The 26,839-nt window shown below is 45.0% G+C and overlaps 1 protein-coding gene across 1 annotated transcript in view; it reads left to right on the forward strand.

Moving 5' to 3' along the window:
• LOC117508271 (sodium- and chloride-dependent GABA transporter 2-like) overlaps positions 1-26,839 on the forward strand; it is a 121,175-nt gene that overhangs the window by 83,660 nt on the left and 10,676 nt on the right. The window contains exons 10-13 of the mRNA XM_034167955.1: positions 8,511-8,648; positions 9,598-9,700; positions 9,788-9,906; positions 9,965-10,135. Of these exons, the coding sequence (XP_034023846.1) occupies positions 8,511-8,648; positions 9,598-9,700; positions 9,788-9,906; positions 9,965-10,135 (531 nt within the window). The remainder of the gene's footprint in view (positions 1-8,510; positions 8,649-9,597; positions 9,701-9,787; positions 9,907-9,964; positions 10,136-26,839) is intronic.

Here is a 26,839-nt window from a genome sequence, read left to right on the forward strand (position 1 = left end):
GAGGCTGGCAGCACCATTTTGAACCAATTGAAGACCCATGATTCTGGACTGCTGCAACCCAGAAAATAAAACATTGCAATAATCCAGTCTCGAGGAAACAAATGCATGTATCAGGGTCTCAGCATCAGCCATACTAGCCATACTATGAAAATCCCCTTCAACCTATATTCAGTTGAATACACCACAAAGACAAGATATTTAATGTTCAAACTGATAGACTTTGTTGTTTTTGTGTAGATATTTGCTCATTTTGAAATGGATGTCTGTAACACATTTGGTGAGTGTCATGAGTGGGTTTAAAAGGAGCATCCCCAAAAGGCTCAGCCATTCACAAACAAAGATGGGGCGGGGATCACCACTCTGTGAACAACTGCATGAAAAAAATAGTCCAACAGTTTAAGAACAATGCTTCTCAACATTCAAATGCAAGGAATTTAGGGTTTCCATCATCTACAGTCCATAATATAATCAGAAGATTCACAGAATCTGGGGAACTTTCTACACGCAAGCTGAAAACCAACGTTGAATGCCCATGAACTGAAGTGTAGTGACACGGACCCACAACAGGGGGCGTAAATGAACGGACAATGAAAGAGTTGAATATGAACACTTTACTGTTGTGAAAGAGCACAACCAAAACACAGCGGATTACAGAATTTGTGAAACAGTCAATCCACAAAGGTGACGTGTGGGCAGGCTTGAGGATAGAAGACGTCTGTCCTGAGAAGAACCGGAACCACACGATTTCCTCCGCCACCAAACCTGGAGAATACTGGAGCCGCCAAGTCCCGAGTCCCTAGGTGGCCACCGTCTCCGAATGTCGGATCTGGTACTGCTGGTGAGGAGCAAAAACAATAAGATGTGGGTGCGTGCACACCCAGTAACAACAATGGTGGAGAATCCACCTCCACCTCTCTCACACACTCGTGCAGCTCCTGTCTGAAACACTTATCTGGTTGGGGTGTGAAGCGAAGCCGTCACTGAATACGCCAACCTCACTGATAAGGCACTCCACAGGAAAGCAGCTGCAAAATGAATTCAGACTAAGACACAGTTAGATTCTGGCTGAGGATATTACCTTCACAGGTAGAGGATATCTCGGCAACGAGGTGGAGATGACGTCCGGTTTTTATGGAGTGGAATGATGAAGTGTAGATGGGTGACAGCTGTCATGAGATAATGAGTGACAGCTGTCACCCCCGGCTGTGTCCATGGCGGCGGCGCCCTCTCGTGCCTGAAGCCCGCACTTCAGGCAGGGCGCCCTCTGGTGGTGGGCCAGCAGTACCTCCTCTTCTGGCGGCCCACACAACAACTACGTTAAAAACCAGCATCATTGTGTAAAGGATCTTACTGCATGGGCTTAGGAAAACTTCAGAAAACCATTGTCAATTAACACAGTTCGTCGCTACATCTACAAGTGCAAGTTAAAACTCTACGATGCAAAGTGAAAGCCATACATCAACAACATCCAGAAACGCCGCCGCCTTCTCTGGGTCCAAGCTCATTTGAAATGGACAGACGCAAAGTGGAAAAGTGTGCTGTGGTCCACATTTCAAATTGTTTTTGGAAATCATGGATGTTGTGGCCTTCTCGACAACAGAGGAAAATGACCATCCAGATTGTTACCAAAATTCAAAAGCCAGCATCTGTGATGGTATGGGGTGTGTTAGTGCCCATGGCATGGGCAACTTACACATCTATCGTCCACCTGGTCGTTACTGTGAGTTTCTCTGTGAATTTTCAGACCTTTTGTCTGACTTAGTGCTTAGCTCAGATAAGATAATTATAGTGGGCGATTTTAACATCCACACAGATGCTGAGAATGACAGCCTCAACACTGCATTTAATCTATTATTAGACTCTATTGGCTTTGCTCAAAAAGTAAATGAGTCCACCCACCACTTTAATCATACCTTAGATCTTGTTCTGACTTATGGTATGGAAATAGAAGACTTAACAGTATTCCCTGATAACTCCCTTCTGTCTGATCATTTCTTAATAACATTTACATTTACTCTGATGGACTACCCAGCAGTGGGGAATAAGTTTCATTACACTAGAAGTCTTTCAGAAAGTGCTGTAACTAGGTTTAAGGATATGATTCCTTCTTTATGTTCTCTAATGCCATATACCAACACAGTGCAGAGTAGCTACCTAAACTCTTTAAGGGAGATAGAGTATCTCATCAATAGTTTTACATCCTCATTGAAGACAACTTTGGATGCTGTAGCTCCTCTGAAAAAGAGAGCTTTAAATCAGAAGTGTCTGACTCCGTGGTATAACTCACAAACTCGTAGCTTAAAGCAGATAACCCGTAAGTTGGAGAGGAAATGGCGTCTCACTAATTTAGAAGATCTTCACTTAGCCTGGAAAAAGAGTCTGTTGCTCTATAAAAAAGCCCTCCGTAAAGCTAGGACATCTTTCTACTCATCACTAATTGAAGAAAATAAGAACAACCCCAGGTTTCTTTTCAGCACTGTAGCCAGGCTGACAAAGAGTCAGAGCTCTATTGAGCTGAGTATTCCATTAACTTTAACTAGTAATGACTTCATGACTTTCTTTGCTAACAAAATTTTAACTATTAGAGAAAAAATTACTCATAACCATCCCAAAGACGTATCGTTATCTTTGGCTGCTTTCAGTGATGCCGGTATTTGGTTAGACTCTTTCTCTCCGATTGTTCTGTCTGAGTTATTTTCATTAGTTACTTTATCCAAACCATCAACATGTTTATTAGACCCCATTCCTACCAGGCTGCTCAAGGAAGCCCTACCATTATGTATATGTATATGGATAAGGATATGTCATTCAAAGCGCATATTAAACAAATATGTAGGACTGCTTTTTTGCATTTACGCAATATCTCTAAAATCAGAAAGGCCTTGTCTCAGAGTGATGCTGAAAAACTAATTCATGCATTTATTTCCTCTAGGCTGGACTATTGTAATTCATTATTATCAGGTTGTCCTAAAAGTTCCCTAAAAAGCCTTCAGTTAATTCAAAATGCTGCAGCTTGAGTACTGACGGGGACTAGAAGGAGAGAGCATATCTCACCCATATTGGCCTCTCTTCATTGGCTTCCTGTTAATTCTAGAATAGAATTTAAAATTCTTCTTCTTACTTATAAGGTTTTGAATAATCAGGTCCCATCTTATCTTAGGGACCTCGTAGTACCATATCACCCCAATAGAGCGCTTCGCTCTCAGACTGCAGGCTTACTTGTAGTTCCTAGGGTTTGTAAGAGTAGAATGGGAGGCAGAGCCTTCAGCTTTCAGGCTCCTCTCCTGTGGAACCAGCTCCCAATTCAGATCAGGGAGACAGACACCCTCTCTACTTTTAAGATTAGGCTTAAAACTTTCCTTTTTGCTAAAGCTTATAGTTAGGGCTGGATCAGGTGACCCTGAACCATCCCTTAGTTATGCTCCTATAGACGTAGACTGCTGGGGGGTTCCCATGATGCACTGTTTCTTTCTCTTTTGCTCTGTATGCACCACTCTGCATTTAATCATTAGTGATCGATCTCTGCTCCCCTCCACAGCATGTCTTTTTCCTGGTTCTCTCCCTCAGCCCCAACCAGTCCCAGCAGAAGACTGCCCCTCCCTGAGCCTGGTTCTGCTGGAGGTTTCTTCCTGTTAAAAGGGAGTTTTTCCTTCCCACTGTAGCCAAGTGCTTGCTCACAGGGGGTCGTTTTGACCGTTGGGGTTTTACATAATTATTGTATGGCCTTGCCTTACAATATAAAGCGCCTTGGGGCAACTGTTTGTTGTGATTTGGCGCTATATAAAAAAATTGATTGATTGAATTGATTGATTGATCTGTGATGTCACCATCAGTGCTGAAAGGTACATCCAGGTTTTGCAGCAACACATGCTGCCATCCAAGTAACGTCTTTTTCAGGGGCATCCCTGCTCATTTCAGCAACACAATGCTAAGCCACATTCTGCACGTGTTACAACAGTGTGGCTTTGTGGTAAAAGAGTGCGGGTACGAGACTGGCCTGCCTGCAGTCCAGACCTGTCGCCCACTGAAAATGTGTGCCACATTATTAAGTGCAAAATATGACAATAGAGACCCTGGACTGTTGAACATCTGAAGTCGTACATCAAGTAAGAATGGGAAAGAATTCCACCTACAAAGGTTCAACAATTAGTGTCCTCAGTTCCCAAGTGCTTACTGACTGTTGTTAGAAGGAAAGGTGATGTAACACAGTGGTAAACATACCATTGTCCTAGCTTTTTTGAAACATGTTGCAGGCATCCATTTCAAAATGAGCAAATATTTTCACAAAAACAATAAAGTTTATCAGTTTGAACATTAAATATCTTGTCTTTGTGGTGTATTCAATTAAATATAGGTTGAAGAGGATTTGCAAATCATTGTATTCTGTTTTTATTTACATTTAACACAACATCCCAACTTCATTGGAATCGGGGTTGTACCAGCAGTTATCGGCATGTCCAATTGAGTATCATCAGCATAGCAATGAAAGACAATCCCAAAATGCTACAGTATATGCCCAAGGGGTGCTACATACAGGGAAAAGCAGGGATCCCAGAGCAGATCCCTGTGGAACCCCAAACTTCATATCACTAAGATTAGAAGTAGTGTTATTGTACAAAAACAATGAGAACGACTGGACAGGTATGACATCAACCGCGCAAGGGCACTTCCAGTAATCCCAAACTAATTCTTCAGCCTATCGAGTAAAATATGATGATCCACAGTATCAAAAGCAGCACTAGGATCCAACAACACCAAAACTGTGGTGGAGTCCATTGACTACTTTAATGAGAGCTGTCTCCATGGAGTGACTTTTCTAAAAGGAGACTACAGTGGCTCAAAAAGATTATTATCAGCAAGGTGGTCCATGAGCTGCTGTGAAACCATTTTTTTTCCAGAATTTTAGAACAAAATGATAGATTTGATATCGGCCTATAATTTTTCAATACACTGGGGTCAAGATTAGGTTTCTTACGTAATGCTTAAATCACTGCAGATTTCAAGCATTTAGGAACCAGAAGTTAGTGAGAGAATAAAAATTTCCAGCACAGTCGGCCCAAGAATGGGCCATAAGTCCTTAAACAGTTTTGTTAGTATGGGATCAAATAAACAGGTTGTGCTTTTTGTAGATGTCACACGTTTCGTCAGCACGCCTAATGAAATATGATTAAATTCTGTAAATCCAGATAACACCTCAATGGTGGCAGCCACTTCCATAGCAGGGTGCAGTGGCTGGGCCAAGGCGTGCTGAAGTAAACTTGAGCTAATAGTTTCTATTTTCTTCTCGAAAAAATCCAAGAAGTCTTGTGCTGAAAAGGGACAGTGACTAACAGGTGCATGTCCATGAATGAGAAATGCTACCATGTCAAACAAAAAGTGATGCTTGTTTTTCTTGATCAAATCAGAATAATAGTAGCATCCCGCCATGCAATGTGGAACACCTCTAATTTGGAACTACGCCATTTCTGTTCCAAACCTGTAGCCTTCTGCCTAAGGTCACACAGTTAACCATTAAACCAAGGTGACTTTGCCTTGGTTCAGATGCTCAAAGCACATTACAATAATGCCTCACATTCACCCCAATGTCAGGGTGCTGCCATACAAGGCACTCATTACACACCCGGAGCAACCAGGGGATTAAGGACCTTGCCCAAGGGCCCTTAGTGATTTTTCCAGTTAGGCTGGGATTTGAACCAAGGATCCTCTGGTCTCAAGCCCAGCACTTAACCATGAGACCATCACCTCCCCCTGCTACCTTGTTAAATGGAATAAAGGGGAAATGTGTTTCGTGGGAGTGTGTGTGTGTGTAGGTGTGTGTGTGTGAGGCTGTAGCCGCAGTGAGCTCACAGCAGCACACACACACACACAGAGGATAAGAGAAATGTGGTGCCCTGTGGCTGAACAAAAAGCATATTTGAATGTGCACATGCCAAAATGTGCCAGTGCTGGATTTCCTTTGGAATAATTACATGAATAAACTATTTCCACAGCAAGCAGCCACCCTTTATGCACCATACCAGTTTCTCGTCTGTTCCCAATCCAGCCCAATGCATTTGCACATCGCAAGTGATTTGACCATTGATGGAATGAAAATGTTTTCTGTTAACAAAAACAAATTCACCATGTGATGGCACCTTCATAGCAATACGTATAGTTAATAGCTCCAATTACATTAGAGAAACTGGCTGGCTTTTGCATTGCAGTGCAAAATACCTGGATGACATTTGGATGATTGCATTCTACGCAGCTGGCATGGCACTCTGGCAGCTCATGGCACTCATGGCAGCTCTGATGACTTCATGTTTTCACAGTATTGACGGTTCCCTGCATCACCTCTATGTGTCAGCGATGGAACAATAGCTGTTGAAACGTGTGTACGCCAGCCAGTTTTGTGTGATGCACTGTACATTTCTATGGTTATTTCATTTTTGATACATCTGAATGTGGGTGTGGAGATGGGCATACACTAGGCTTTTTTGCATACACATGCTTTGTACAGGAAGCCCCAGATGATGGGAATTCATAATAAATGTAGAATTGTCATGATGGACAGAAAAGCACACAAGGGAATGTATAGACATTGACCCGGCAATGACACCAGACAAGCTAATAATCAGTAACATATACAATGAGGCAGATCATCGAACTGGGGACAGGTGTGTGAACTGACTGAATGATTTGCAACTGTGTTAAAATGAAAACAAGACAGAGTAATAACTGTATCACTCACACACAGGTAGAGATGACACTCAGAGTAACTACTAAAGTGGCACAGTCAGAGCACATAGGCCTAGGTTCGAAGTAGAAAAAATCTATAGCCAGAAAATAAACAGGGAAACAAAGGTTAAAATGATACATGCAACACAAGAAAGCCTGGCAGCATAACATAGTCCTTTTCTGTGGCGGACGTGGGAAGGACTCTGCTGTAGGAACCGATCCAACGAGTGGTCCACTCTTTTGAAGACCTGCCATGTCTCACTGCTGGATTTCGAATGATATCCAACCCATGAACTTATTACATATAAACCAGGGCCCCCTGACTATTGCATCACTGTGGGGCATATAAAGATAAAGATAGATAAAGATAAACTTTATGATGCATGTGATCAGATTATTATGGTCATCAGCTCACCAATGTGCACACCCACAGCCATTATTGCCAGTAATAGCCACCAATCTACTATGCATTGCAGTAAACCCATGATCAGGGGACCCTGGCTTACATACATCAGCCCGACCATTTCAAGGTTACCTTGAACATGATCAGAATGCTCCGAATGCTGCTGAGAAACCATATTGGATGCTTACAATGTAGTCAGACTGTGGTCCGACTGCACTTCAACTGCCATTTGAGCAGTTCCAATATTCATATTGGATAAAATACAGAAACCAGATGAAAGGTAAGGCAGGTCCTGACCTGAAGGCATTATACAGCAGCGGCATGCCTCTTCCCCACCCCCATTGCACACGCGCCCTCTCCCTCTGTTTTACTGTCCAGAAATGGATGTAACAGTCTGTTCGGCTGCACATCCAGCTCTGCGGCTCTGAGACGCTTGGACTTGAAGTCACACACTGTGTTTTCGGTGTGACTGCGCAATGTTCACATCTAGTGTACATAATGATTGCATGCCACAGACTTTGCACATTGCTACATGTCCTTTCCGCACCCAGAATGGGATGCACCAGGGCGACATCTGGCTCATCCAGGGCACAATTGGGACATGCCAGCAGGATTTGGCGTGCCTGAACCATTTCAAGGTTACCTCAAACGCGATCAGAATGCTCCATATGCTGCTGAGATACCATATTGGATGCTTACAATGCAGTCAGACTGTGGTCAGACTGCACTTCAACTGCCGTTCGAGCTTTTTCCACCTCAAATGTACCTTGAGAGTTGGGAGCATGTGCTCTACATTCAAGCTGGCTGCGTGAATGAGCCCAACTGTTTGGAATGCTCTCAGATAGCTGTCGGAGGTTTCGAATACGCCTTGATTTTGCCCAAATGGAGTTTGTATTTTTCATTCAGCCGGCATTCGGGTGCATTCGCCTCTAGTGTGGCGGGGGTATTAAAATGCTGCTGCACATCTCACCACTGTCACACTGTGCTTGAACATATCCTGCATCACCTTCACATACATCTCTGCCACTCAAGACTTTCTCTTACAAAAACAATGAAACATTCCTGAACTGTATAATTCTACAACCCTCTGTGGATTTGGTCAGTCTATTAAGTACTGTCATATGAAACACTTCATGTTGATAGCAAGAAGCATGTCAATCATGATCACTCATAGAAAATTCAGAAGCCTTGGTAAGTAAAAAGACATTTTAGAACTTTCATTATCATGAAATGAAATACCTATTAAAGGTGTAAGTTGTGTATTCATTCTTCCCCAGAAAAAAGAACAGCTCAAACAAATAACAGACAGCCCAATATTACCATGACAGTCATGTTCACGACAAAGCGTATGAGCACGACGGCATCCTACTTTGTTAATTTTTTTGTTTAGTTTGTTACAATGGAAGTGGTGATAACATCCATCACAGATATGGTTCCAAGATTACTGCGCAGAGCAGGGCGACAAGAATGTTTCTTGCTCCTCTTCTGCCTCATATGTTTCTCCTGTCAGCTCATCATGATCACTCAGGTCAGTATTTGGTTGGCATGAGGCAAAATGCTTCAGGTTAGAATGTTAAAAATTTTGCATTCTGTACTGTATTCTGTATTTTGTGAAGTTTCATTAATTAATCCACCTGACCTGCATGTCTTTGGAAGTGGGAAGAAACCGGAGCACCCAGAGACAACCAAAGCAAACACGGGGAGAACATGCAAGCTCCACACAGAAAGGCCCAGTTGGGAAACAATCCCATGACTTGCTTGCTGTGAGGCAATAGTGCTAACCACTAATCCACCATGCTGCCAAATAATGAATGTTTATGAGTTCAATGATATGAGGCGAAGCTGAGTTGACTGGTTTATTCCAACTTTCAGAATTAGTAGCATCAGTTAGCTCACTGTCCCCCATGCATGCGCGCACACGCAACCGGGTCGGCGCTTGTGCGTGCGTGCACTGCCAAAAAAGACTGTGTACATCCTCAGTGCAGCGAAAAAAAAAATCACATCAGAAATTAGTCCAGCTTTTCATTCTAACTTCCTGCCAACAGCCTCCAGACAGTGCAGTGGATTTGTTTTGTGTGTGCAAGCGCGCATGTGTGTGTGAGCACGTGTGACACGTGTGGCGCATGCACATGTGTGGGCATGCATGTACACGAGCACGTGTGCACGAGGACGTGCGTGTGTGTGTGTGTGTGTATGCACGTGTGCAGAGTGCAATGGTACCAAACATATGGAACCAAATTTGCACTCTGAATGGAACCAAACTGACTGCACTCTAAATGCAATGCAACACAAATGGGATGAATTAATCCATGTCATGTGACATACAAAGCACCAATCAAATGGCGAGGGTCCACTCAGACACTATATAATAACATTTATATGTTGAAACACAGACAGTAAAGTTGTTGAAGACAGTTTAATGCAAATAATAATAAAAGTTACCCCATGGTGAACTGAGCATAGATTTCTGTTTCCAGGGAGGAATGTACGTGTTCCAGATGTTTGACTACTATGCCTGTAATGGAGTCTGCGTGCTCTTTCTCTGCGTGTTTGAATGTTTGGCACTGGGCTGGGTATTTGGTGAGATGACACCTACACAAATAACCTTGAGTATAACAGATAAAATGGAGTTTTGTGATGGCATTTTTTTTACTAAACCCTGTCAAGGTGCAGAGCGGATTTGTGTCATCATAAAGGACATGACAGGGGTGCAGACAAATCCATTCTTTAAAATCTGCTGGTGTTACCTCACACCTTTGGTTGCACTGGTATGTTTGGCTTTCATTGTTCAGATGTCATCTTTGGATTACTGATCACTGAATTCTCTATTTTTTGTCTTTTCAGGGTACATTTATATGTTCCTTAGTTAAGTATCAGCCTCTGACCTTTAATCACTGGTACGTGTATCCGACATGGGCCTACGTGCTGGGCTGGATACTGGCACTCTCCTCCATCCTGTGTGTGCCGGGATGGGCTCTCTATAAACTGTGCACTGGGAGCGGAACCCTGAGTCAGGTAGGACAGCCAAAATGTCTTTATTGCTAAATGTAAATATGATTAAATATATAAAATTGTAAGCAATACAGCAGATTTTTTTTTTTTTTTTTTTTTTTTGAGGCAAATGATATTGAATTCCTTTAAATCCCATGCATGGATCCATGAACTTACAGTCACATCCACATTCATATTTATGATTTTTCTGGGACCATAAGGGTTAAAAAAAAATTGATTAATTAATGAAATGTGCCTTTTATTCTTTCTTTCACAAAAGCACAGAAGATTATGTTTTGGCCATTTTTACCTGAGGCCATCAAATATGGCCATCAGGTATTGCAAAGACTTTGCGCCCATCCGTCCGTCTGTTTGTGTTCCGCATAAATCCAGTCATATTACTTCCAGAGTCTTCAAATTCACAGGGAACATTCTTGGGACACAGACCTTGGACAAGTTCAAAGATGGCTAACATTGACCTATTTTAAGAGATGACCTATTTTAAAATGTCACATTCTGTTTCAATCTGTTCCATTTTTTTTTGTTTTGTTTTGTTTTTTGAGTGGATGAGGTAATAGCTAATCAGAGTACAGTGTCACAGTGACGTCAGTGGCAGATAGGGTTGCCAACCGTCCCTTGAAAAACGGAATCGTCCCTTATTTGGAAATAAAAGTGTGCGTTCCATATTGACCTGAAACGGGATGCAGTTTGTCCCGTATTTCTGTGAGAATCAAAAAGTCTGTAAAATGTCAATGGAATTGACTGGCGCTTTATATGGAAACTTACGGTAAATTTGATCCCAGCCTCTCTCCTGCTTTTCACCAATGATCTGACAGACACGAGTTGACAATACAGAATCACTCTTATCTCATTGGTCGAGGGACATCTGCTCGCAAGAAGATACCGACGTCATGAGCCGACGACGGTCGCTGGACGACAATAACAAAGCAGCATGGCTGATATCGATACAGACACCGACACTGGCACTGCAGATATGCCTACGGACAGCAATGTCTGTAACGTCGTTACTACTCTGTTGGGGAAAGGGTAGGAGCACGGACCCACAACAGGGGGCGCAAATGAACGGACAATGGATAAAGCCAAATACAACACTTTACTGTTGTGAAAATGCACAACAACAACAACAGATTACAATAGTGAGTCAAATACAAGATGTCATGTGCGCAGGCTTGAAGATAGGAGACATCAGTCCGAAGTCGAACCGGAACCACATGATTTCCTCCGCCACCGAACCCCGGGAATACTGGAGCCGCCAAGTCCCGAACTCCCAGGTGGCCACTGCCTCCGCGTGTCGGATCTGGTACTGCTGGCGAGGAGCAAACACAGTTAGAAGTGGGTGCGTGTGCACCCAGCAATACGTACGGTGGAAAACCACCTCCTCCTCTCGTCGAATAAAGAGTTCACAAAAAACACTCAAGCAACAAAGGGCTATTATCTCACAACCAGCTGAGGTACGTTACCTTCAAGATAGAACAATATCTCGGCAAAGAGGTGGAGATGTCGTCTGGCTGATATACCAATGCTGATCCTGTTGAGTGGTGACAGCTGTCAAGGATGATGAGCGTCAGCTGTCACCCTGGCTGCTCCTGTTAGGCGGCAGCGCCCTCTGGTGCCTGGAGCCCGCACTCCAGGCAGGGTGCCCTCTGGTGGTGGTGGGCCAGCAGTACCTCCTCTTCAGCGGCCCACACAACAGGACCCCCCCCTCAACGGGCGCCTCCTGGCGCCCGACCAGGCTTGTCCGGGTGGCGGCGGTAGAAGTCAGCCAGGAGGGCCGGGTCCAGGATGAAGCTCTTCTTCACCCAGAAGCGTTCTTCGGGGCCGTACCCCTCCCAGTCCACCAGATACTGGAAGCCCCGGCCCATCCGTCGGACATCCAAGAGCCGGCGCACAGTCCAAGCCGGCTCGCCATCGATGATCCGGGCAGGAGGTGGTGCCGGACCCGGAGTACAGAGGGGTGAGGTGTGATGTGGTTTGATTCGTGACACGTGAAAGACGGGATGGATCCGCAGCGAGGCCGGAAGCTGCAGCCTCACTGCGGCTGGACTGATGACCTTGAGAATTTTGAAGGGTCCTATGTATCGTTCCTGGAGTTTAGGGGAGTCCACTTGCAGGGGTATGTCCTTGGTAGACAACCACACTTCCTGCCCTGGACGATACGTAGGGGCCAGGGGTCCGCCGTCGGTCTGCATGGGCCTTTGTCCTCCTCCGGGCCTTCAGCAAAGCAGAACGGGCGGCTCGCCACACCCGACGGCACTTCCGCAGGTGGGCCTGGACCGAGGGCACACCGACCTCTCCCTCAACCACCGGAAACAACGGGGGCTGATACCCTAGGCACACCTCAAAAGGGGAGAGGCCGGTGGCTGACGACACTTGGCTGTTGTGGGCATACTTGATCCAGGCCAGATGGGTACTCCAGGCCGCCGGGTGCGCGGCTGTCACGCAACGCAGGGTCTGCTCCATCTCTTGGTTGGCCCGTTCTGCTTGCCCGTTGGTTTGGGGATGATACCCGGAAGAGAGACTGACCGTGGCCCCCAGTTCCCGGCAGAAGCTCCTCCAGACATGCGAGGAGAACTGGGGACCACGATCGGAGACGATGTCTGATGGTATCCCATGCAGACGGACGACGTGGTGGACCAGGAGATCCGCTGTCTCCTGGGCCGTTGGTAGCTTCGGGAGGGCCACGAAGTGGGCCGCCTTGGAGAATCGGTCCACTATCGTGAGGATGACGGTGTTGCCCTGGGACGGCGGGAGGCCCGTGACAAAATCCAGGCCGATGTGAGACCAGGGGCGATGAGGCACGGGCAGCGGCTGTAGCAATCCCGATACCTTGTGATGGTCGGCCTTGCCCCTGGCGCAGGTGGTACAGGTCTGGATATAATCCCGGACGTTGGCTTCCAGGGACGCCCACCAGAAGTGCTGCCGGACAACTGCCACGGTTCTTCACACCCCTGGATGACAGGAGAGCTTAGAGCCGTGACAGAAGTCCAGGACTGCAGCCCTAGCTCCTGGTGGGACGTATAGTTTGTTCTTCGGCCCGGTTCCGGGGTCCGGGCTTCGTGCCAGGGCCTCCCGGACGGTTCTCTCCACATCCCAGGTGAGGGTGGCCACGATAGCGGACTCCGGGATGATGGGTTCCGGTGGATCCGACAACTCCGTTTTGACTTCGTCTTCATGTACCCGGGACAAGGCATCCGATCTCTGATTTTTGGTCCCGGGACGGTAGGTGATCCGGAAGTCAAAACGGCCGAAGAACAGTGACCAGCGGGCTTGCCTGGGATTCAGCCGCTTGGCGGTCCTGATATACTCCAGGTTCCGGTGGTCAGTGAAAACCGTGAATGGCACGGTCGTTCCCTCCAACAGATGTCTCCACTCTTCAAGAGCCTCTTTCACCGCAAGGAGTTCTCGATTGCCGACGTCATAGTTCCGTTCGGCCGGGGTCAACCTGCGGGAAAAATAGGCACACGGGTGAAGGACCTTATCGGTCTTCCCGCTCTGGGAGAGCACAGCTCCTATCCCTGAGTCCGAGGCGTCCACTTCAACCACCAACTGGCGACTAGGATCGGGCTGCACCAGAACAGGTGCAGACGAGAAGCGCCGTTTCAACTCCTTGAACGCGGCATCGCAACGATCCGACCAGGTGAAGGGGACTTTTGGTGAGGTCAGGGCTGTCAGGGGGCTAGCTACCTGACTATAGCCCTTAATGAACCTCCTGTAGAAATTAGCAAAGCCTAGGAACTGTTGCAGCTTCCTACGGCTAGTAGGTTGGGGCCAGTCTCTCACCGCCGCAACCTTGGCCGGATCAGGAGCGACGGAGTTAGGGGAAATGATAAACCCCAGGAAGGACAAAGAAGTGCGGTGAAACTCGCACTTCTCGCCCTTCACAAACAGCCGGTTCTCCAACAACCGCTGCAGGACCTGACGTACATGCCGGACATGAGTCTCAGGATCTGGAGAAAAGGTGAGTATATCTTCCAGATATACGAAGACGAATTGGTGCAGGAAGTCCCGCAAGACATCATTAACCAATGCTTGGAACGTCGCGGGAGCGTTTGTAAGACCGAACGGCATGACCAGGTACTCAAAGTGACCTAATGGGGTGTTAAATGCCGTCTTCCACTCGTCTCCCTTCCGGATCCGAACCAGGTGATACGCATTTCTAAGATCAAGCTTGGTGAATATCTTGGCTCCATGCAGGGGCGTGAACACCGAATCCAACAAGGGTAAGGGGTATCGGTTACGAACCGTGATTTTGTTCAGCCCCCTGTAATCAATGCATGGACGTAGTCCGCCATCTTTTTTCCCCACAAAAAAGAAACCCGCACCCATCGGGGAGGTGGAATTCCGGATCAACCCGGCAGCCAAAGAGTCCCGGATGTAGGTCTCCATTGATTCGCGCTCAGGTCGTGAGAGGTTGTACAGCCTGCTGGACGGAAACTCAACGCCTGGAACCAAATCAATGGCACAATCATACGGGCGGTGCGGGGGAAGGGTGAGCGCCAGATCCTTGCGAAACACCTCCGCAAGGTCATGGTACTGCACCGGCACCGTCCCTAGATTGGGCGGGGCTCTGACCTCCTCCCTGGCCTGGGAACCGGGAGGAACCGAGGAACCTAAACATACCCGATGGCAGGTCTCGCTCCACTGAACCACTACCCCGGACGGCCAATCGATCCGGGGATTGTGTTTCAACGTCCAAGGGAACCCTAGAATCACATGGGAGGTGGTCGGAGTTATAAAAAACTCGATCTCCTCCCGGTGATTTCCCGACACCACCAGGGTTACTGGTGGTGTCTTGTGAGTGATTGGAGGGAGTAGGGAGCCATCTAGTGCATGCACCTGCACAGGCGAGGTAAGCGCCACCAGAGGGAGCCCTATCTCCCTGGCCCATTTGCTGTCTAGCAAATTCCCTTCAGAGCCCGTGTCCACCAGTGCTGGGGCCTTCAGGGTTAAATCCTCATAAAGGATTGTAACTGGGAGTAGTGTGGCGATGTGGGTGTGTCCCACGTGAATGTCTCTTGGCCCACCCCTAGCCCAGTTTCTAGGGGCGGGCGTTTGGTGTTTAACCGCTCGGGGCAGTCTCTTAGCTGATGCTCTATCGAGCCACAAACAAAACACGCTCCGTGGGCCAGCCTCCTCTGTCTATCTGGTGCCCTAAATGTGGCCCTGCTCGTGTCCATAGCTTCGTCAGCAGGGGGAGCTGTGACCACACATGGCGCGGGGGCCGTGGAGCGTGGGGAGGGCGGAACGCGATCGGAACCGGAAGGGAGAGGGACGGCGCGTGCCCGGCCATGCCCTTCGTCTCGTTCCCGACGGCGTTCTTCTAACCGATTGTCTAATCGTATGACGAGATCGATAAGCCTGTCTAAATCCCGCGGTTCGTCCTTAGCCACCAGGTGCTCCTTTAGAACCAATGACAGTCCGTTTACAAAGGCGGCGCGGAGGGCAGTGCTATTCCAGCCGGACCTCGCAGCCGCGATGCGGAAGTCGACTGCATAGGCAGCTGCGCTCCGGCGCCCCTGTCTCATTGACAGCAGCACGGCTGAAGCGGTCTCTCCTCTATTTGGGTGATCGAACACTGTTCTGAACTCCCTCATAAACCCATCATATGTCTGAAGGAGCCGTGACTTTTGCTCCCAGAGCGCTGTAGCCCAAGCGCGTGCCTCACCACGAAGCAGATTTATCACATAAGCTACTTTTGTTACGCACAGGGTCGACGGGAGGGAGAGCCGCAGCGGCTTCCACCTGCGCGGCGAGAGCCTCCACCCTGCGGTTCAGGAGGACGTTCTGCTCGGTCATCAAATCCAACCGAGTCGTGAAAGCGGTGAGGATCCGCTGCAACTCACCGATCACCCCTCCTGCGGACGCCTGCGCGCCCTGTTCTTCCATTGGCCGTTCAACAGCCGGTTGACGCCCCTCGGGATCCATGACGCTGGCCGAGATATCCTGTTGGGGAAAGTGTAGGAGCACGGGCCCACAACAGGGGGCGCAAATGAACGGACAATGGATAAAGCCAAATACAACACTTTACTGTTGTGAAAATGCACAACAACAACTGATTACAATAGTGAGTCAAATACAAGATGTCATGTGGGCAAGCTCGAGGATAGGAGACATCAATCCCAAGTCGAACCGGAACCACACGATTTCCTCCGCCACCGAACCCCGGGAATACTGGAGCTGCCAAGTCCCGAACTCCCAGGTGGCCACTGCCTCCGCGTGTCGGATCTGGTACTGCTGGCGAGGAGCAAACACAGTTAGAAGTGGGTGCGTGTGCACCCAGCAATACGTACGGTGGAAAACCACCTCCTCCTCTCGTCGAATAAAGAGTTCACAAAAAACACTCAAGCAACAAAGGGTTATTATCTCACAACCAGCTGAGGTATGTTACCTTCAAGGTAGAACGATATCTCGGCAAAGAGGTGGAGATGTCGTCTGGCTGATATACCAATGCTGATCCTGTTGAGTGGTGACAGCTGTCAAGGATGATGAGCGTCAGCTGTCACCCTGGCTGCTCCTGTTAGGCGGCAGCGCCCTCTGGTGCCTGGAGCCCGCACTCCAGGCAGGGCGCCCTCTGGTGGTGGTGGGCCAGCAGTACCTCCTCTTCAGCGGCCCACACAACATACTCCTCCTAAAAAAAAAACAAACAAAAAAAAAAAAAAAGAATGCAAAAATACAGGGGAGAATGAGAAAAGGAAAATGGCTGGGTGGAAAAGGTGCGCGACAACAGCATTGTTTACTTTTCAGACTTTATTTTTTGCACTTTTTATTACACTAAATGTGTAAATGTGCACTGTTACATTGTTTTGGATGATGCACATTTTGTATTTTTTTTTGTTAATTTATACAATTTTAAGTTAAGCAATAGCACTACAGAGATTTATTTTTAAAGAAGACAGAATGCTCATATTGAAATTGTGAGTGAAAATTTATTTTGCACTAAAAATAAATTGCTAAATAATAATTTGTTTTCCACGTGTTCATGTCAGAATAAATGCATGTATGCATCTACCTAAATTCAGGGTCAAGTCAACAGTCAAATGGTTAAAAATCGTTTCACACAGACGCTGGGAAGGGTGAAGGCAATGGTCAGTCGGCCGGTCGGCCCTTGCGGTGAGGTGTCCCTTATTTATTTTTCAGAGAGTTGGCAACCCTAGTGGCAGATCTCTCTAAAAACTTTCATTTATGTGTTTATATAATGTCATATACTCTGTAAAAGCTACTGAGAAATAAACACTTCTAAAACAGAAAATGCTGTTTTTGGAACCTAATAACAACACCTCTGAAGTGATTTAACAAGACATTTTGTGGACGATAGCATGGTGACATCACAGGCTGATAGCTAGTTGCAAACTCTGTTTCGTTTGTGTGCTAATATAACCTCTTTGTCATATATTATGTAAAAGCTAAGGAGAAATAAACACTTCTAAGACTGAAAATGCTGTTTTTGTAATCTGATAGCACCGCTAGAGTTATTTATGAGACATTTTCGGATGTCAGCGTGCACACTAACTTCCACTAACTCAAAGCTTGTTCATGATTGATTGACTGATTGATATAGGGGTTTTAATGAACATGTACAAATTGTAAGAGAATAGGATCTTAATAATTAATGTAAATAACAATAAATGTATATTATACATATGTACGAGGTCTGTTAGAAAAGTATCCGACCTTTTTATTTTTTCAAAAACCTGATGGATTTGAATCACTTGGGCTTGCATGAGCCAACCATGAACCTAGTGCACATTAGGGGTGGGTATTGGCAATGAAGTCACGATTCAATTCGAATCACGTTTCACATGCCACGTTTCAGATGCGATTCTATCACGATGCATCACGATACTTGAATTATTGCAATGCATTGCGATATTTTGAACATACTTCAGTGAAAATGTAAAAAAATACAGCCATTACCAGTGGCTGACTGGCTGTGTATGATCTGTATAGTGTCTTCAATTGATACATAACTCAGAGCAACTCAATTCATAACTGAATTTATTGAAACAACTTTGGAGGCAGTTGCCATTAAAACAAATATTACTGTTTCAACAAGTGGACACACTAATGACAAAAAGTGCATAGGATTTATAAAAACTAACAAAATAAGGATGATCAGTGCTGTTTACTTGGCCTCAGTCAGTGGTCCTTTAAACCAGTGAATTGAAAACATTCAAATGTCTGACATTTCCCCTTTTGGAGGTAGCTGCCATTATAACAATATCATTTCACAAACATAAGAGGACACACTGATGAGACAAAAAAGTGCATAGGATATATAAAACTATAAAAACTTTCAAAAAAATAAATAAAGACTGTAAACATCCATTGCATTGAAGTGCATCAATTGCATGTGTCCAGTGTCCACTCAAAAAACAAATGAACAAGTGGTAATATGAACTAGTAATATATAGGCAACAGATACAATAGTATTCCTATTGCTTTTTAAAGTTTTTGTTGAGGAATAGAAGCTTGTCCAGGTGATCAGGGGAAATTACACTCCTTTTGGCAGTGATTATGTCCCCAGCGGTAGAGAAAACTCTCTCCGAGGGGACACTAATACCTGGAATACACAGGTGTTTTTGTGCTACTCGTGAAAGGAAAGGATACTGGCTCTCATGTTCTTTCCACCAGTCAAGTGGATTATCACCAAGTGCCAGGGTGCTTCCTCCTTGTATCTTGCTATCTCGTCTTTTGCCTGGTCCTCAGCAGTTTTCAATTTCTTTGCAGCACCTGCAGTATGGGAGGACAAGGCAATAATCAAAATAAAAAATATATATACTATATTACTCAGTACATTAAATTATCATCATCATCATCATAATATTATTTGTTACATTACTTTACATTATATTTAAATGCCATATGCATGTATAGTTTGTGGAGCATCCTCAAATTAGGAAACAAGACACTCACTTAGAATATTTCTTTCAGCATGTTGTGGTAACATATTTTTAAACTAACCTGCTGCATACGTCTGTCCAAGTAGGTCAGCTAGAGAACAGCGTTTGGATGTTTTTGATGAACATATAGCAGACATGTCTTCTTGGTCAGGGTTTTGGCTGCCATCCTCCATTGATTCTGCCTGAAGTCCACTTGTGCTTTGCTGGAAAACAGTAAAGCAACACAATCTTCAGAATTGTGACTGATTTTATCTTGCACAATAACATTTCCAATGACAACTGCATTTACCTATGATGGATTTATTTATTCATGAATTTAGTTGTAAATATTTATTTATTACTTATTTATGCTTTTTAAAGTGTGAAGAAATGAATTTATATTTTATATTTTTAAAATAAATTTTAACTGTATTGCTGTTAATGTTACCTGTAATGCCCACTTGCTCCTGGCAGCTTCTGCAGTTACTCCATTGTAGACATCTTCCCTCTCGTCCTCGGAAAGGAAAGGTAAGGCCTTAAAACGGGGATCAAGAGCAGAGGCTTTATACAGAGCCTCCTTTTTGTTTAAGTATCTCTTGATAAGATCCTGGCACATTGTGGTTTTAAGTTCCCTTGTCAAGGTGGAATCACTCGGATTGTCTTGGAGCTCATGGACGAGTTGGCAATGGAGTGGCACTACAATAGGTAGTGTTGGACTGGCCTCCTCTGATATTGCGAGTGTAGCTACTTTCATAGGTTTCATGGCAGCGACAACCCCCTCAGCAGTTGTTATGTCAGACTCAGTGAGTGTGCAGATTTCCTTCTCAGACTTGCGTATGTTGGCAGACAGGAGCACAGCGTGGATGGCGGGCTGTTGCTCTAAAAAGAGCTCCAGCATGTGGTCCAGCATCGGAAATCAATTTGTGGCGAGGGAGGTTCAGCAAAGTTTGCTTCTCACGCAGTACGTGGGATGCAACAGTGCTGCGTCTGAAAAAAGTTGTCACCCGTCTTACTCTCCCTAGCAATCTAGTGACAGTGGGGAGTTTCAGGGCACACTGGGATGTCAAATTCAGTGTATGAGCAAAACACCTGAAACGTGGCATTTCAGCCAGCTGTGCAGCGATGGTCATATTCGATGTGTTGTCCGTTACTATTGCAGGGTCTTTGTTAGTTAACTCCCATTCTTCCAGTGCCGCTCTCAGCACCTGGGCAGTGTTGGTGCCGGTGTGGGACTCAAACAAAGCCCTGGTTTGCAACACATGGGAAACTAATTCCCAGCCCTCGTCAGTGTGGTGGGATGTTATGGTGAGGTATGACTCCGTGGCTCGCGAAGTCCACCCATCGCATGTTAGGGCAACACTTTCTACAGAGGCAAGGGATTTTTTAACTTGTAGCTTTACCTCTTCATACATCTGTGGGACCATTACTTCAAATCAAATCAAATCAATTTTATTTATATAGCGCCAAATCACAACAAACAGTTGCCCCAAGGCGCTTTATATTGTAAGGCAAAGCCATACAATAATTACGGAAAAACCCCAACGGTCAAAACGACCCCCTGTGAGCAAGCACTTGGCGACAGTGGGAAGGAAAAACTCCCTTTTAACAGGAAGAAACCTCCAGCAGAACCAGGCTCAGGGAGGGGCAGTCTTCTGCTGGGACTGGTTGGGGATGAGGGAGAGAATCAGGAAAAAGACATGCTGTGGAGGGGAGCAGAGATCAATCACTAATGATTAAATGCAGAGTGGTGCATACAGAGCAAAAAGAGAAAGAAACACTCAGTGCATCATGGGAAACCCCTCAGCAGTCTAAGTCTATAGCAGCATAACTAAGGGATGGTTCAGGGTCACCTGATCCAGCCCTAACTATAAGCTTTAGCAAAAAGGAAAGTTTTAAGCCTAATCTTAAAAGTAGAGAGGGTGTCTGTCTCCCTGATCCGAATTGGGAGCTGGTTCCAGAAGAGAGGAGCCTGAAAGCTGAAGGCTCTGCCTCCCATTCTACTCTTACAAACCCTAGGAACTACAAGTAAGCCTGCAGTCTGAGAGCGAAGCGCTCTATTGGGGTGATATGGTACTAAGCGGTCCCTAAGATAAGATGGGACCTGATTATTCAAAACCTTATAAGTAAGAAGAAGAATTTTAAATTCTATTCTAGAATTAACAGGAAGCCAATGAAGAGAGGCAAATATGGGTGAGATATGCTCTCTCCTTCTAGTCCCTGTCAGTACTCTAGCTGCAGCATTTTGAATTAACTGAAGGCTTTTCAGGGAACTTTTAGGACAACCTGATAATAATGAATTACAATAGTCCAGCCTAGAGGAAATAAATGCATGAATTAGTTTTTCAGCATCACTCTGAGACAAGACCTTTCTAATTTTAGAGATATTGCGCAAATGCAAAAAAAGCAGTCCTACATATTTGTTTAATATGCACATTGAATGACATATCCTGATCAAAAATGACTCCAAGATTTCTCACAGTATTACTAGAGGTGAGGGTAATGCCATCCAGAGTAAGGATCTGGTTAGACACCATGTTTCTAAGATTTGTGGGGCCAAGTACAATAACTTCAGTTTTATCTGAGTTTAAAAGCAGGAAATTAGAGGTCATCCATGTCTTTATGTCTGTAAGACAATCCTGCAGTTTAGCTAATTGGTGTGTGTCCTCTGGCTTCATGGATAGATAAAGCTGGGTATCATCTGCGTATCAATGAAAATTTAAGCAATGCTGTGTAATAATACTGCCTAAGGGAAGCATGTATAAAGTGAATAAAATTGGTCCTAGCACAGAACCTTGTGGAACTCCATAATTAACCTTAGTCTGTGAAGAAGATTCCCCATTTACATGAACAAATTGTAATCTATTAGATAAATATGATTCAAACCACCGCAGCGCAGTGCCTTTAATACCTATGGCATGCTCTAATCTCTGTAATAAAATTTTATGGTCAAGAGTATCAAAAGCAGCACTGAGGTCTAACAGAACAAGCACAGAGATGAGTCCACTGTCTGAGGCCATAATAAGATCATTTGTAACCTTCACTAATGCTGTTTCTGTACTATGATGAATTCTAAACCCTGACTGAAACTCTTCAAATAGACCATTCCTCTGCAGATAATCAGTTAGCTGTTTTACAACTACCCTTTCAAGAATTTTTGAGAGAAAAGGAAGGTTGGAGATTGGCCTATAATTAGCTAAGATAGATGGGTCAAGTGATGGATTTTTAAGTAATGGTTTAATTACTGCCACCTTAAAGGCCTGTGGTACATAACCAACTAACAAAGATAGATTGATCATATTTAAGATCGAAGCATTAATTAATGGTAGGGCTTCCTTGAGCAGCCTGGTAGGAATGGGGTCTAATAGAGATGTTGATGGTTTGGAGGAAGTAACTAATGAAAATAACTCAGACAGAACAATCGGAGAGAAAGTGTCTAACCAAATACCGGCATCACTGAAAGCAGCCAAAGAGAACGATATGTCTTTGGGATGGTTATGAGTAATTTTTTCTCTAATAGTTAAAATTTTATTAGCAAAGAAAGTCATGAAGTCATTACTAGTTAAAGTTAAAGGAATACTCGGCTCAATAGAGCTCTGACTCTTTGTCAGCCTGGCTACAGTGCTGAAAAGAAACCTGGGGTTGTTCTTATTTTCTTCAATTAGGGATGAGTAGTAAGATGTCCTAGCTTTACGGAGGGCTTTTTTTTATAGAGCAACAGGCTCTTTTTCCAGGCTAAGTGAAGATCTTCTAAATTAGTGAGATGCCATTTCCTATCCAACTTACGGGTTATCTGCTTTAAGCTGCGAGTTTGTGAGTTATACCACGGAGTCAGGCACTTCTGATTTAAGGCTCTCTTTTTCAGAGGAGCTACAGCATCCAAAGTTGTCCTCAATGAGGATGTAAAACTATTGACGAGATAATCTATCTCACTCACAGAGTTTAGGGAGCTACTCTGCCCTGTGTTGGTATATGGCATTGGAGAACATAAAGAAGGAATCATATCCTTAAACAAGTTACAGCGCATTCTGAAAGACTTCTACTGTAATGAAACTTATTCCCCGTGCTGGGTAGTCCATCAGAGTAAATGTAAATGTTATTAAGAAATGATCAGACAGAAGGGGGTTTTCAGGGAATACTGTTTAAGTCTTCAATTTCCATACCATAAGTCAGAACAAGATCTAAGGTATGATTAAAGTGGTGGGTGGACTTATTTACATTTTGAGCAAAGCCAATCGAGTCTAACAATAGATTAAATGCAGTGTTGAGACTGTCATTCTCAGCATCTGTGTGGATGTTAAAATCGCCCACTATAATTATCTTATCTGAGCTAAGCACTAAGTCAGACAAAAGGTCCAAAAATTCACAGAGAAACTCACAGTAACGACCAGGTGGACGAAAGATAACAACAAATAAAACTGGTTTTTGGGACTTCCAATTTGGATGGACAAGACTAAGAGTCAAGCTTTCAAATGAATTTAAGCTCTGTCTGGGTTTTTTATTAATTAATAAGCTGGAGTGGAAGATTGCTGCTAATCCTCCCCCTTGGGCCGTGCTACGAGCGTTCTGGCAGTTAGTGTGACTCGGGGGTGTTGACTCATTTAAACTAACATATTCATCCTGCTGTAACCAGGTTTCTGTTAGGCAGAATAAATCAATATGTTGATCAATTATTATATCATTTACGAACAGGGACTTAGAAGAGAGAGATCTAATGTTTAATAGACCACATTTAACTGTTTTAGTCTGTGGTGCAGTTGAAGGTGCTATATTATTTTTTCTTTTTGAATTTTTATGCTTAAATAGATTTTTGCTGGTTATTGGTGATCTAGGAGCAGGCACCGTCTCTACTGGGATGGGGTAATGAGGGGATGGCAGGGGGAGAGAAGCTGCAGAGAGGTGTGTAAGACTACAACTCTGCTTCCTGGTCCCAACCCTGGATATTCACGGTTTGGAGGATTTAAGAAAATTGGCCAGATTTCTAGAAATGAGAGCTGCTCCATCCAAAGTGGGATGGATGCCGTTTCTCCTAACAAGACCAGGTGTTCCCCAGAAGCTTTCGGCTCGGTATCACATAGCAAGGTTCGAGTGTGCTTATCATTTTTTTGAACCCACTATTCTCTACCACGCTGTACGGCCGTATATCCTGGCAAATAAACTCAGCAATCGACTCAGTGATTTTCTTGGCACGTGTAGATAAAGGGGCTAGTTTGCAATCAAAGGTCATTTGTCTTATCATTGGTTGCGGTGCTGGCTGCTCTTGCAGTTTTTCTGGATGGCGCCTCTGCATGTGTGCCTTTAAGTTTGTTGTGTTCCCACAGTATTTCATTGCCGTGTTACAGTGTCTGCAAAGTGCGTTTGTCATGTCGATTTCTTGTTTACCTTCTTTGTTTCTGAAGCCAAAATGCGCCCAAACATCAGATTTAAAATTTGACGGAGGCGGATGGATTTTCTCTGTTTCTTCCATGTTGTTTTTAAGAGACGCGTCGCAGTATCCCACGGCTGGAAATGCTGTTGGCACGAAGGCAGCGGGCGTCAACACCTCCACGGTGACATCTACTGGACTGGAAGTTGTATTCCACTTGGTTTTGGCTGATGTTCGCCAACCATTCATACAATTTTATTTATTCATTTTTTAAATTAATAATCGATACTTGGCGTCAAGAATCGATGCAGTAGATCGTGAAAATTAGTATCGCGATGCATCGTCATGACGATTATTTTGCACACCCCTAGTGCACATGCGTGAATTTTTTCACGCCTGTCGATTGCGTCATTTGCTTGTAAGCAGCCTTTGTGTGACGATGGATGTAGTCTCTCAATGTTTTTTCTTTGCAAGGAAATGGCGGAATAACTGGAGCAGCACGACTGCATCAAATTTTGCCAGAAACTGGGCGACAGCCAGGTGGAAACCATTCGGATTATTTAGACGGCTTTCGGTGACGATGCTATGGGCATCACACAGATTAAGGAGTGGTACAACCGGTTTAAAGACGTCCGCACAGCGGTGGAGAGCGAGCCGCACTCCAGTCAGCCATCAACATGCTGAAATGACCAGATCATTTCCAAAGTGAACGCTGTGGTGATGTGGGACCGTCATGTGACTATCCGAGAAATTGTGGAAGAGGTGGACATCAGCACTTTGACACATTCCACTGTGACAGAAGATTTAGCCATGAAAAGAGTTGCAGCCAAATTCATGCCGATGGCTTGGGCGAGAAGCTGATGGCGGAGCAAAAGCGCCTCCGTGTTGAAGTCTCACATGACATGGTAAATGGTAAATGGACTGCATTTATATAGCGCTTTTCCATCTGCATCAGACGCTCAAAGCGCTTTACAATAATGCCTCACATTCACCCCGATGTCAGGGTACTGCCATACAAGGCGCTCACTACACACCGGGAGCACTAGGGGATTAAAGACCTTGCCCAAGGGCCCTTAGTGATTTTCCAGTCAGGCGGGGATTTGAACCCAGGATCTTCAGGTCTCAAGCCCAACACCTTAACCACTAGACCATCACCTCCGGCTTTCAGACGGCTTTTGGTGGCTTTTCAGTTGTGTGACTATCTGAGAAATTGTGGACGAGGTGGGCATGTCACAACATGTCCTGTTGCCCTGCGCTTTTGCACCACCATCAGCTTCGTACCCAAGCCATCGGCATGAATTTCGTTGCAACTCTTTTCATGGCAAAATCTTCTGTCACAGTGGAATGTGCCGAAAAAGTGCTGATGTCCACCTCTTCCGCAATTTCTCGGATAGTCACACGACGGTCCCGCATCACCACAGCGTTCACTTTGGAAATGATCTGGTCATTTCAGCATGTTGATGGCTGCCCGGAACGTGGCTCGCTCTCCACCGTTGTGCGGCCGTCTTTAAACCAGTTGTACCGCTCCTTAATCTGGGTGATGCCCATAGTATCGTCACCGAAAGCCGTCTGAATAATCTGAATGGTTTCCACCTGGCTGTCGCCCAGTTTCTGGCAAAATTTGATGCAGTCGTGCTGCTCCAGTCGTTCCGCCATTTCCTTGCAAAGAAAAAACAACGAGAGACTACACCCATCCTCACACAAAGGCTGCTTACAAGCAAATGACGCAATCGACAGGCGTGAAAAAACTCACGCATGCGCACGAAGGTCCAAGGTTGGCTCATGCAAGCACACGTGATTCAAATCCATCAGGTTTTTGAAAAAAATCAAAAGGTCGGATACTTTTCTAACAGACCTCGTACTTTCCACCGAGATACCAATTAAACAACTGCAAATTATAAAGAAGACAATGCTCATGGGGCTGAAGGTACACTCTAAAACATTGCAGCTTCATTTAGTTATGTCCACTTGCTACATCTCTTTAAAATAAAGAGTTCTTACAAGTTTTGGATGTTGAACTGAACTTTACAAGTTCAGTTGAGTTGTAAAGTTGAATTCAACATCCAAAACGTGTAAGAGCTCATGTTAAAGAGAGGTAGCAAGTGGACATAACTAAACGAGGCTGCAATGTTTTAGAGTGCATTTTAGCATTGTGTTATATTTGAATTGATGCGAAACACACTTATTTAATTTTTTTTTTTTTTGTATATCTCAGCAACAAAGAAGCCCAGATGGATAATCTAAAGCATACATTCTTTCATTTTCTATATCCACTTATTCCAGTCATGGTCACAGGGGGCTGGAGCCTTTCGAAAGCTTACTCATCAACAAAATATTTGGCATTCATTTATGTGTTCTTGTCTTTCACCTGCCCCCATTAGTACAGGGGCAGCGGATCCAGTGTAGATGACCATTGGGTTTTGGCACAGGTTTTACAGAAGGATGGCATTCCTGATACAACTCCAG

The sequence above is a fragment of the Thalassophryne amazonica genome, chromosome 4 (assembly GCF_902500255.1).
Source record: "Thalassophryne amazonica chromosome 4, fThaAma1.1, whole genome shotgun sequence".
In the NCBI taxonomy this organism is placed as follows: Eukaryota; Metazoa; Chordata; class Actinopteri; order Batrachoidiformes; family Batrachoididae; genus Thalassophryne; species Thalassophryne amazonica.